Genomic DNA, 13,869 nt, shown 5'->3' with positions numbered 1-13,869 from the left:
AAAAAAAAAAATAAATAAATAAAAATAAAAGTACAGTATCCTAAAAGCCATTGTTATATTATCTACTATTTTGAATTATAATTACATAGTTTAAGGCTTGGTTTTTTTGAGCCAATTCAACATTTGTGTGCCTCTTTGAAATGAGAGCTTTTTGTTTTCAATTTTCATACCTAAATTTTTGGTTTTCTAGCTTTTGATTACTGTGCTAGTGCTAGGTAATTCCAAGAGAAGAAAGAGCTACTAATTTTTTAATCTTTAAAGGAATCCACTTTTACATACTTGGGAGTAGCATTAAGTTCTATTTTATTTTGAAATTGTGTTTGCTTCAAGAAAGATTTTTGGCAGTTTCTAAAATGAAGTGAGAACAACAAAATAAACTACTAGCTTAATTAACTAGAAACTATCAGTTTGTTAGATTGTTTCCTATTATACATTAATTCATGACCATGTCATTAATGTGTAGTTCACAGATAAGATTATTGGCGTTTTATCATATTATGTATGGTAGTATGCAGAATACATTTCATTCTAGCTGAGCTTTTACACATAGCACATTAATGCAAGTTACATAAATTCATTTGATTGGGAAAATATTAACCTTCTTCAATTTAAAATGCCCAAGTACCATCCTAAACCAAAATTTAAAATTGTGTTTTCTTAAGTTGACTGACATTTGATTTTGGGGTGGTAGATGTAAATGAACAACTTTGGAAAACTTTTGTTACTTACTGATGAAAGGGTAATTTTATTCCTTGTTTTATTATAGATCTTATGCCTTCATTCATCCGGCATGGTCCAACAATTCCAAGACGAACTGATATCTGTCTTCCAGATTCAAGCCCTAATGCCTTTTCAACTTCTGGAGATGGAGTAGTTTCAAGAAACCAGAGTTTCCTTAGAACTCCAATTCAGAGAACACCTCATGAAATAATGAGAAGAGAAAGCAACAGATTATCTGCACCTTCTTATCTTGCCAGAAGTCTAGCAGATGTCCCTAGAGAGTATGGTTCTTCTCAGTCTTTTGTAACGGAAGTTAGTTTTGCTGTTGAAAATGGAGACTCTGGTTCCCGATATTATTATTCAGACAATTTTTTTGATGGTCAGAGAAAGCAGCCACTTGGAGATCGTGCACATGAAGACTACAGATATTATGAATACAACCATGATCTCTTCCAACGAATGCCACAGAATCAGGGGAGGCATGCTTCAGGTACCTTAACATTATAAATAATATAGTAGTTTATTGCCATGTCAATTAAAAAGATGTTCTTTTCTAGATTTTCTTGGGACGCGAACAAATATTACTAGCGAAATTTTTTCCACTTTGCTAGTCCTGCTTAAGCCTGTGTGCAAATAGTTGTTAATCTACACTGAATGGAAGAGGCCTTGTGTCCATTTATTTTATTAACTCATGTTATATAAACCTGGTACTTATCTCAAAGCTGTCTAGACTCTTCATGCTGTGTGTGACACTTGAAAACCTAGAGAATTTAATGTCTCCAGTTGGTCTGAATTTAGGTTTAGGTTTGGTAGAATAATGGGAAGGGTAAGTCTTCAGAGACACTTGACAAACTTGGGAAAGGAAAGCAGAATAGGAACAACTGGGCATGCTCAGTGATACCCTGAGCAACCACATTACTTCACTAGATCCTGCACTTTTTCTCTGAACAAAAAGTAGTTCAAGAATTATTTCCTGAGTTGGTCAAAAGACTTGTCATATGGTTAATTGTGTGTTGAGCATGTCTTTATTCTTTTTGTAACAGACAAAAAATATTACCATTTAATTTAGGAAAAGAAGGTTCTTTCCGTATCTCCTGACTTGGAAATACTTCTGAAAGGAGCAGAAGAGATTGGAGCAATGTACAGTTCTACTTTATTCCTAAAGTCCTGGTTTTACTAGATAAAATGAAGCGAGATGAAAATTAAACTTCCTTGTCCGATTGTTTTTTTCTACCGAGTTATAGACTTTAAATTTTGGCAGGATAAACATAAAATGTGAGACAGATTTGCTTTTTGGCTCACATAACTTCAAATAAGGCGACTTAAAAATGGTTTGGAGCATTAGTATTTTGACTGCAGAAAAAATTTATTCATTTAGTATTAACTGTTTATGTGTCTAGCGTTTTCCTTGGGTCTGTTGGTCTCTGCTTTCTGGTACCTTATTTGTCTGGTACCTTATTTGGAGAAACAAAACCAATTTATACACAATGGTCACAGAACAATTGTTATACTTTGTGATACTAACTGTAAGTGCAACAGGGAATCAGAAGAGAGATCAGTATGGGCTGGAATACTTAAAGAGATGATTCATGGAAGAGGTAGGACTTGGACTGGGCCTTGAGCTTGGTCTTTAACACGGGCTAGAAGAAGGACATTTTACGTGGAAAATAGGGAAGAGTACAATGAAAACAGAGTAGGCATGGTTTAAATCTAAGGAACGGTGTAGTTCTGCCTGGTTTGAAGAAATAAGATGTAAGGTCGGGTGGAGATTTGTGGTTCAACAGTAGGCTTAGATTTGAGTCAAGTGGAAGCTCTTGCACATTTTGAAAGACAAGTGATTTTATGAAAGCAGTGTTTAGAGATTAGTTTTGTACTAGAATTAAGGGTAGATTCCTAGAGAAAAGAGGATTGCAGGTACCAGTGGATACCAGTGGTAATAGGAAAAGGCAAATCTAGGACTCTTGAAGGAAAAATGAGAATTAGAGTTTAGGAGAAAGCAAATCACTGAAGTTTTAAAAATAATGTGGACTAGTTGGTAAGAACAACTTATTTTAGAAAGCTGACATCAGAGTCTTACCGGAACATTGAAGAGGAGAGGTTTTCTAGGCATGTGGAAATGCAGTAAGAGGCATGGGTAAGCACCTTTTAGTTTTTAAAGAATTAGGTTAAAGAATTAGCTGCATGCTTGAGTGTTTATTTTGGTTATTTCTGATATGCATTTCTGAACCTCGGGAATAATTTGTTATCTAACTAAAATAGTAAGTTTAATAGTAAGTTTTTCATTTCTATTTTCTTCTAGAATAATAACTGCTTATTATAGGAAATTTGCAAAATGCAGAAACATAAAGGCAAAGTACCTCTCCACCAGAGATCCTCTTAGTATGTTATTTTCTTCATCTTTTTCCATGCCAAATTCTTTTTTTACATGGATGTGATTATACAATATTTTGTACAGTTTTCTGTTCTTTTTACTTGAATGATTTTCTTCATGTTGTATACTTTTTACGAGGGATTTTAATGACTTCGTAATCTTCCATTTGGTGCATATTCAGTGGTTAATGAGGACTTGACCTATACTTAAGAAATTTGGAAAGAGGAAGAAGTGGGACATGCCCAGATTAATGGGACTTGGCCACTAATGGGGTTTGAAGGACAAAGGAGAGGGGAGAGTCAGATAGGATTAGCACAGCACATGACTGCCTAAGAGATGCTCACAAAAATAAATGGCTGAATGAGTGAATGAACCCAGCGGTTTTAAATCTGGAGACTTAAGACAGTTTTTGGTAGCTGAGGGAGAACAGAAATAGCTATTTTTACTGTTAATATGGAATATGTGTTATTCTTTGCATTCACCTTTCCCACTACATTGCAGATGTCACTGATAGCTTGTAGCTTCTACCTGAGGTTTAAGTATGTAAATATGAAGAATTGATAACAAGTTAAACTCTTGTTTTGAAAATCTGATTTGCAAAATATAGTTGAGGAAATACTATAAGAACTAAATCTCTACTGATCCTCTCTTAGGAGCGATTTGACATAATGTTTTTAAGTTTAAAGACAGACTTTAAAACAACTTTCCAGTCACAACTTCAAAATAAAGTACAAGTTAATTGGATATGTTTTCAAATTCAAGTATGTCATTAAAAAAATAAGATTTCAGGCCAGACACGGTGACTCACGCCTGTAATCCCAGCACTTTGGGAGGCCGAGGTGGGTGGGTCACGAGGTCAGGAGATCAAGACCATCCTGGCTAACACGGCGAAACCCCGTCTCAACTGAAAAAAAAAATACAAAAAATTAGCCGAGTGTGGTGGCAGGCACCTGTAGTCCCAGCTACTCGGGAGGCTGAGGCAGGAGAATGGCGTGAACCCAGGAAGCGGAGCTTGCAGTGAGCCGGGATAGCGCCACTGCACTCCAGCCTGGGCGACAGAGTGAGACTCCATTTCAAAAAATATATAAATAAATATATTTTTAAAAAATAAAAAAGATTTCAAAACACTGATTAAAGAAATTGAAGAGCACAAAAACAAATGGAAAGACATCCCATGCTCGTGGATCAGAAGAATTAACATCGTTAAAATGACCATATTACTCAAAGTAATCTGCAGATTTGGTGCAATCCCTATTAAAGTACCAGTCATTTTTCACAGAAATAAAAGAAAACAATCCTACAATTTCCACAGAATCAGCAAGGAGCCCAAATACCCAAAGTAGTCCTGAGAAAATGGAACAGAGCTAGAAGCATCACACTACCTGTCTTCAAAATCTGTTATAAGGCTGTAGTAACCACAATAGCATGGTATTGGTATAGAAAGAGACACATAGACCAATGGAACAAAATAGATAATGTAGAAATAAATCCACATATTTGCAGCCAACTGATTTTTTTACAAAAGCACCAAGAATGTACATTGAGAAAAGGATACTCTTCAATAAACAATGCAGGGAAAATTGGATATCCACATGCAGAAGAATGAAATCTGACCCTGGTCTCACCATATGCAAATTTAACTCAAGATGGATTAAAGACTTAAGACCTGAAATTATAAAATTGCTAGAAGGAAATATAGGGGAAACACTTCAGGACGTCGATCTAACAAAGATTTTATGGCTAAGACCTCAAAAGCACAGGCAGCAAAAACAGAAATAGACATAGGGGACTATGTTAAACCAAAAGGCCTCTGCACAGTAAAGGAAACAACAGAATGAAGAGACAACATATTGAATAGGACAAAGTGTTTGCAAAAGATTCATCCAGCAAGGGACTAATATCCAGAATATGCAAGGAAGCCAACAGTAAGAAAAACAATCCCATTAAAAAGTGGGCAAAGGACGTGAATAGACGTTTCTCAAAAGAAGACATACAAATGGCCAAAAGGTATGTGAAAAAATGTGCAACATCACTAATCATCAAGGAAATGTAACTCAAAGCCACAGTGAGGTATCTTACCCCAGTCAGAATGGCTATTGTTAAAAAGACAAAAAATATACTACTGGTTAGAGTGTGAAGAAAAAGCAACTGTTACAGACTGCTGGTGGGAATGTTATAATTAGGACAGGCACTATGGAAAGCAGTTTGGAAATTTCTCAGAAAACTAAAAACAGAGCTACCATATGATCTAGCAGTTCCACTACTGGGTATCTATCTAAAGGAAAAGAAATCAGTATATCAAAGGAATACCTGTACTCCCACGTTTATCATGTCATTTGCAGCAACTTGAATGGAACTGGAGGTCATTATGTTAAGGGAAATCAGGCACAGAAAGACAGGTGTCTCATGTTCTTACTCACATGTTGAAGTGAAACACATTGATTTCATGGAGATAAGTAGAATGATAGCAGAGGCTGGGAAGAATGGGAGGGGAGGTAAAGAGAGGTAGGTTAATGGGTCCAAACATACAGTTAGATGGAATAAGTTCCAAAGTTTGATAGCAGAGTAGGGTGACTACAGTTAACATTTTGAAATAGCTAGAAGAAAGGACTTGAAATGTTCCCAACACATAGAAATGATAAATACTCAAGGTGGTGGATACCCTAAATACCCTGACTTGATCATTTCATACTCTGTACATGTAACAGAATATCACATGTACCCCATAAACATGTGCAAATATTATGTATCCAAAAAATGCTATAAAACAGTATTACCACCTGACTGGGCTCTTGTCTGCTATCCAAATAGAGCGGAACACTGAGACAGCAGATAATGTAAAGGAAAAAGTTTAATTTTTGCAAGGCAGCTGAGTAAGGAGGTTGGGAAATGTTTCTCGGAATCACTGCAAGACTTCAGAAGCTAGGGTTTTAAACATGATTTGGTAGGCAGGGGGCTAGGGGATGGGTGCTGGTGACTGGTCTGGGATGTTGCTGGGAAGTTGGGGAGTCACAAGACCAAGTCAGTTCCATGGTTGAGTTCATGGAACACTGGTCCAGTTGGTGTCAGGTGGTCCACTTGTAAGCAAAGTCTGAAAAATATCTGAAGGACCAGTCTTAGGTTTTACAGTAGTGTTTGTGACTGCCAGTTCCTATGGAAAGAAAGCTGGGGAAAAAATGGCAGGTTACTGTTTAAACCTATAGCTTAGCAGAAAAGTTTGCAGGAGGTGAGATCACCAGTGATCAAAGTGGCCTGGCCTCTTTGGCCAGTCCAACTTCTGGAAACCATCAAGGGGGTCTGTGTGATCTAGGATCGTTGTTTTCTTGTTCTTCTCTTCTCTTCTCTTTTCTTTTTTGAGACAGAATCTTGCTCTCTTGCCCAGGCTATAGTGTAGTAGCGTGATCACAGCTCACTGCAGCCTCGACCTCTCGGGCTCAAGCGATCCTCCCACCTCAGCCTCCTGAGTAGCTGGGACTACAGGCATGCACCACCACACCTAGCTAAATTTTTGTATTTTTAGTAGTCTGAATTTCACCATGTTACCCAGGCTGGTCAAACTCCCCAGCTCAAGCGATTTGCCTGCCTTGACCTCCCAAAGTGCTGGGATTACAGGCATGTGCCATAGCACCCAGTCTGGATTATTGTTCTTTAAAAGAAGCAAGTTCGTTAATCTTATGGGCAGCCTGCCCTGGGGCTACCATAGGAAGATAATTATTAGTGACTGCCATTTGTTGAAATGACTATTTGCAAGCAGTCATACATGGAGGTGGAAAAAGAAGGAAAATATTTTACCAAAATTCAGGCCCCTACTGTAATTTTAATATTGAGGGTGTTTTTAATTTTATGAGGGAGGTTTCAGCAGGAGTCAGCAAGCTACACCCATAGGCCAAATACACTTGCCTCCTGCAATAAAATAAAGTTTTATTGGAACGTACATACAGTGAAATAAGATTTTATTTCATGGAATAGCCAAGACCTTGTTTTAATGAGACAGTAGACTTCTGCGTTCGAAATCTCCTCCCAGGCTCTTTTATATCAGATTGCGTTAGGCTTAAAGCAGGTTGCAGGTAGTTGAAGAATCTCTCTGGTAATAAGGTGTCTCCCCCAACCAAGAAAAAAAAAAATTCTTTACAGCAGTTGATACATTGCTTGAGATACTTCATTTGATAACATTAATTTTTATCGGGGCAATATAGATTTAATGTTTTACCTTGTAGAAAAAAATAGTACTTTTTTTGAAGGAATCTCTTAAGTTGCAGGGAAAGATTAATAACCAATTACATGCCAAACTGAAAAGCCTAATAAACTTCCTTTTCCAGAAGGGAAAATCTGAATATGAGACAGTAGCTGAACGTTTCTTGAATTCACCTTGCGAAGACTTACATACTTTTAGGATTTATGCTGAATANTTAATTTTTATCGGGGCAATATAGATTTAATGTTTTACCTTGTAGAAAAAAATAGTACTTTTTTTGAAGGAATCTCTTAAGTTGCAGGGAAAGATTAATAACCAATTACATGCCAAACTGAAAAGCCTAATAAACTTCCTTTTCCAGAAGGGAAAAATCTGAATATGAGACAGTAGCTGAACGTTTCTTGAATTCACCTTGCGAAGACTTAAAACATACTTTTAGGATTTATGCTGAATAGGGTTCAAGGAATTTGAATGAATAGAAAGGAGAAAGTAACTTTGTAGGAGGATGGGATAGGGATGTGTGATAGATTTATTTTCACAAACATTCAATTTTGATTGTCATAAGCATAAAAAGGTTGGAAAATTTGTAATGACTTAATGGCAATAGTAATTCCTGTCAATTAGTTATTAGCTTTTCAGGAAACACCTTATGTCAAGGGTTAAATTCAGCTTATTGTATTTAGTAGAAGCACAAAAACAAGTTGTATAATCTCAGAAAGTTTTAGAGCCTAGAAAGTTCTACGTTTAGCTGTAGAACTTTCAGATTAGAAAATTTGACCTTTTATGTTCTTGGCCACATACCAGTCACGCACTTACTGTATGTGCCAAAGGAAGGAATCCTGCTGTTAACAGGAAGTCTTTAGTTGGAATACTAAAGGCAGATTGAATTCCTTTGTTTGGTGCTTAAATTTTAGTTCTGTTTTGAAAACATTTTTAAACATTTAAAGATGAATGAAGAAATCAGGATACAAACATCAAATTGAAAAGTGTGGGCTCTATCAAGAAGTACTGGATTTGCAATTACTCGAGTAATGTTGTAAATATTTGTGTAACCAGAATCTTTTGAGGAGCAGTTGATAATCTTTAGAGACACCACCTTTACTGCAGTTATTTTGCAGAGGAAGAGAGAAAGCATTTGGTTGGGTTTAATACTTAGATCTCTTTATCAACATCTTGATTATAACATGCTCATAATGTATAGTATCCATTACTAGGGACCCTGTGGAACTGTATTAGACCTCTAGATCCATTTTATTCTCTGTAGCCACTACAAAATTTGGAAACCGGCCTATTTGAGTTTTATTCATAATGGTAGTTCTCATAAATATCTGCCTGTTTGTATGAGATTAAGTTTTTTGGCACATCTACTGAAAGCTTGGTAGAGAGAGAAAATAATACTTTATCTGTGTCTTCGACTAAGTCATATGTTTAGTGTATGAATGTTTTACTTTGTATTAATAGAAGGTGTTTGTGCAGTTAATTCCTGCAAATAGAAGCTGTTTTGAGGATTAATTATAAATCCAGTTTATTACTTTGAAGGACTACTTGAAATTACGGAAAGCTAATTTTGTTCTTGTCACTCAAAACTGAAGTTCTCATTTTTTCCCACTGATTTGGTTCGAAATTGGTGGCTTGCTTTTTCTTTTACTAGTGGCAGTCCTATTTTTCTTTAAAGAATAAATAACAGTTGATCTTTTGTTGCTAAGATTACATGGTTAGTAATAGGTTTGTCATTTGACCTTATACCACTTGGTGTGACCACTGCTAAAATAATTCACTTGAACCTGTTTTCTCATCTGTAAATTGGTGGTAATAGTACTACCTCCTAAGGCAGTTTTGGCTATGAAATAAGACGTATGGAAAGGGCTGGAGATAGAATACACATCCATAACTGTTTGCACATGTCCTTTGTAAGAATGAGTGTTTCCCAGCACTTTGGGAGGCTGAGACGGGTGGATCACGAGGTCAGGAGTTCGAGACCAGTCTGACCAATATGGTGAAACCACGTCTCTACTAAAAATACAAAAATTATCCGGTCATGGTGGCATGTGCCTGTAATCCCAGCTACTCGGGAGGTTGAGGCAGGAGAATCGCTTGAACCCAGGAACCCGCAGAGTGGAGGGTGCAGCGAGCCAAGATCGTGCCACTGCCCCCAGCCTGGGGACAGAGGGGACCCCACCCCAAAAAAAAAAAAAAAAAAAAAGTGAGTGTTTTGTGTTCTTTTCTTTTCCCACATACTTGGTATGTTGGTTATTGAAGTTTGAGCTTTCTGGCGTAACTCATACTGGAGGAATGATGTGTTAGAGCTTGACATAGCTTTTTTATTTTTATTTTTTATTTTTTAGTCTGCTAGATCTGTTTTATTGCTAGTAATGCTTTATGCTTTAGACTGGTGGTTTGCATTATTTTGTACTATACATTTATCTCAATAGATTTTATAAAACTATCCCAAATAATAATTTGGAAAAAATATGTCACACATTGCGCTTTCAGATAGTACAGCTGGGGCCGGGTGCGGTGGCTCATGCCTGTAATCCCAGCACTTTGATCGAGACCATCCTGGCTAACACAGTGAAACCCCATCTCTACTAAAAATACAAAAACTTAGTCGGGCGTGGTGGCGAGCACCTGTAGTCCCAGCTACTCCGGAGCTGAGGCAGGAGAATGGCATGAACCTGGGAGGTGGAACTTGCAGTGAGCGGAGATCACACCACTGCATTCCAGCCTGGGCGACAGAATGAGACTATCTGAAAAAAAAAAAAAAGTACAGCTGGGGTATGTTTTGAAATTATTCATTATCTCTAAAGAAGTTTAGGAATCATGGCTTTACAGGGCATTGGGGTTTTTTAATAGCGTTGGTAAGCTGATGTGCCTATTTGCAACTTTTTGGGTACTTCATGACTCCTTTATCAAATTGTCAGGCTTTAAAATGAGAGTTTTACAGAGAGGTCTTTGTGCTTCCTCTAAATATGAATTACAAATTTATGGTTCAGATATGGCTTTTGGTACCTAATGTTGTTTAAATGTAAAAGTACATGTGGTTCTAGATTTAGGCAAGTTCAGTACGTATGTGGAAATATGGGTTTTCTTAATAGATGAAGTTGCCACAAACTTTTAATTCTCTCTAAACCTGTATAGTTTTGTTTTATTTTCTTTTGAGATGGAGTTTCACTCTTGTTGTCCAGGCTGGAGTGCAATGGCATGATCTCGGCTCACCGCAACCTCTGCCTCCCAGGTTCAAGTGATTCTCCTGCCTCAGCCTCCCGAGTAGCTGGAATTACAAGCATGCACCACCATGCCCGGCTAATTTTGTATTTTTAGTAGAGACCGGGTTTCTCCATGTTGGTCAGGCTGATCTCAAACTCCCAACCTCAGGTGATCCGCCCACCTCGGCCTCCCGCTGCTGGGATTACAGACATGAGCCACCTCACCCGGCCCCTGTATTGTTTTTAATTACTATAAAAGCTTTTGTTTTTAGTCCGCCTGTAATCCTAGCACTTTGGGAGGCCAAGACAGACGGATCACCTGAGGTCAGGAGTTGGAGACCAGCCTAACCAACACGGTGAAACCTTGTCTCTACTAAAAATACAAAAACTAGCCAGGCATGGTGGCACATGCCTGTAATCCCAGCTACTGGGGAGGCTGAGGCAGGAGAATCACTTGAACCTGGGAGGTAGAGGTTGCAGTGAGCCGAGATTGCACCATTGCACTTTAGCCTGGGCGACGAGGCTAGACTCCGTCTCAAAAAAAAAAAAAAAAAGGCAGCTTTTGTTTTTAATAATGCAGTATTTAGAAATTTATTTCTATTATGTGGTTCCTGAGGGAAGCTCTGTTAGCTAAAATATTATGGCTTTTATAAATAACTCAGTATAAATACACTAAATTGGCTATGCATTAAAAAAATTGTTACATTGCTATGCTTGGTTTTGGCTGTAAAGCATTTTTAACATAATGAACACATTAGAGTGTAAAGTAATTGTGTGTTTCTACGATGTGGTATTAGTCATTTGCTGTGTACATGTGTTTCATACATTGGCTTCTTTTCTGTTTAATTATTTTCTCTTTAAGTACTGAAGTTGCTTAAACTATATATATTAAACCTTCAGTTGCAGTTTAATAGAAGCCTAAGGTCAGTTTCGCCAAAAGGCTTGTTTTGTTCTGTTTTATTGTCACCATCTTTTTAAAAATTACATATTAGCTTTCTTTTTCAAAGGGTACTGGACAAGGGTGATCTTTAGTCTATTTTTGTTCTTGCATCCTTTTTGCCAGAATACTTCACAGATAATGCTGTGTACTTTCTATCGCATAGGTTCCAGTGACATATAGTGATGGATTTGTCTGTGATGTTAAGATGCAGCCATGGGTACAGATGTCAGCTTAATTCATCCATCATGAAGTTCTCCATAAGCCTTTTATCTATTACTGGTTTTTGGCAGCCATTTATGATAAGTGGCTAGCACTATTACAGGCATACCTCATTTTATTGTGCTTTGCTCTGTTGTGTTTTGCAGATACTGTGTTTTTTACAAATTGAAGGTTTGTGGCAGTCCAACAGCACATGCTCATTTCATGTCTTTGTCACATCTTGGTGATTCTCACAATATTTCAGACTTTTTCATTTCTCCCTGTTTTGGTGATCTGTGATCAGTGATTGCTGATGTTACTATTGTAATTGTTTTGGGGCATCACAAGGAATTGTACTTGTGTGCAAACTAAACTAAAATAAGAAGTGGAGCCTGATGATGTGACTAAATTGCTGCTGGTCTCATGATAAAACTTGAACAGATGAGTTGCTTCTTATGGATGAGCTTTCTAAGACAGTGGTTTCTTGAAATAGAATATACTCTTGGTGAAGAAGCTGTAAATATTGTTGAAATGACTAATGATTTAGGATATTAAATAAGTTTAGTTGATAAAGTAGCAGTGGAATTTGAGAGAATTGATGCCAATTTGAAAGAAATGCTACTGTAGGTGAAATGCTATCAAACAGCATCACATGCTACAGAAAAATCTTTCACGAAAGGAAAAGTCCATTGATGGAGCAAATTTCATTGTTGTCTTACTTTAAGAAATTGCCAAAGCTACCCCAGCCTTCAAACACCACCAGCCTAATCTGTCAGCAGCCATCAGTAGGGAGACGGGACCCTCCACTGGCAAAAAGATGCTGTGAACTCACTAAAGGCTCAAACAATCATTTGCATTTTTTTAGCAATAAAATTTTTTAAATTAAGACCTGTACTTTTTTTAATGATATAATGCTATTGCACCCTTAAAAGACTACAGTATATTGTAAAAGATAGCTTTTTATTTTTCTGAGACAGAGTTTCACTCTGTTGCCAGGTTGGAGTGCAGTGGTGCAATCTCGGCTCCCTGCCACCCCCACTTCCTGGGTTCAAGCGATTCTCCTGCCTCCGCCTCCCGAGTAGCTGGGACTACAGGTGTGCGCCACCAGGCCCAGCTAATTTTTGTATTTTTAGTAGAGACGGGGGTTTCACCATGTTGGCCAGGATGGTCTTGATCTCTTGACCTCGTGATCCACCTGCCTTAGCCTCCCAGACTGCTGGGATTACAGGTGTGAGCGACGGCGCCCAGCCGTAAAGATAACTTATATTCACTGGGAAACAAAAAAATTCGTATAACTCACTTTATTGCTATATTCACTTTATTGCAGTAATCTGGAACCAAACCTGAAATGTCTCCAAAGTATGTCTGTATTTCATTAAGCGTTGCAAATTGTGACACTTGAATTCTGTCATTTCTTCTTTATTAGTTGGAATAATATAGTTAAGGACTTTATCAATTATGTGGTTGCTGTTCATATAGGAAAGAAAGGTTAAATGTTAGATCTTTTCCTTTGTTTGCTATTTCAAAATAATGAATTGATACCCTGGCCACCTACAGAAGTAACCATGAACTCATGGATTTTTAACACCAAGCTTTATTTGAATTTTATCATTTTTAAATTAATGTTCATTTTCTGTTCTAGGATTCATTCCAGATGTACTGCACTGCATTTAATTGTCATATGTCTTTAGTCTTTAATCTATGCTAGTTTCTCAGTCTTTTGTTTTTTATGACTTTGACAGTTTTGAGGAGTACAAAATGTTTTGTAGATTGTACCTCAATTTCAATTCTTTTTTTTTTTCAATTTTTTTTTTTAGACGTTGTCTCCCTCTGTCACCCAGGCTGGAGTGCAGTGACGCAATCTTGGCTCACTGCAACTTCCACCTCCCAGGTTCAAGCAATTCTCCTGCCTCAGCCTCCTGAATAGCTGGGATCACCGCCATGTGCCACCACACCTGGCTAATTTTTGTATATTGAGTAGAGATGGGGTTTCGCCACGTTGCCAGGCTGGTCTTGAACTCTTGACCTCAGGTGATCCACCCGCCTTGGCCTCCCAAAGTGTTGGGATTATAGGCGTGAGCCACTGTGCCTGGCCTTTTTTTTCAATTTCAAAAGTCTGATGTTTTTCTCATGTTCCATATTATCATGTATTTCCTCTGACCCAGAAGCCATTTCTCTAAGATGAACTGGTGGATTTTAAGATTTTTAAGAGTTACGTTTTAATTATTGGTGTGGTATT

At 37.6% G+C, this 13,869-nt stretch overlaps 1 protein-coding gene across 1 annotated transcript in view; it reads left to right on the top strand.

Annotated features, from left to right (window-relative positions):
- SAV1 (salvador family WW domain containing protein 1) overlaps positions 1-13,869 on the top strand; it is a 37,973-nt gene that overhangs the window by 2,382 nt on the left and 21,722 nt on the right. The window contains exon 2 of the mRNA XM_017849463.1: positions 767-1,210. Coding sequence (XP_017704952.1) covers positions 767-1,210 — 444 coding nt within the window. The remainder of the gene's footprint in view (positions 1-766; positions 1,211-13,869) is intronic.

This window comes from Rhinopithecus bieti, unplaced genomic scaffold, assembly GCF_001698545.2.
Source record: "Rhinopithecus bieti isolate Rb0 unplaced genomic scaffold, ASM169854v2 scaffold_29928, whole genome shotgun sequence".
NCBI classification, from domain to species: Eukaryota; Metazoa; Chordata; class Mammalia; order Primates; family Cercopithecidae; genus Rhinopithecus; species Rhinopithecus bieti.
This window is presented reverse-complemented; position numbering and strand designations above follow the sequence as displayed.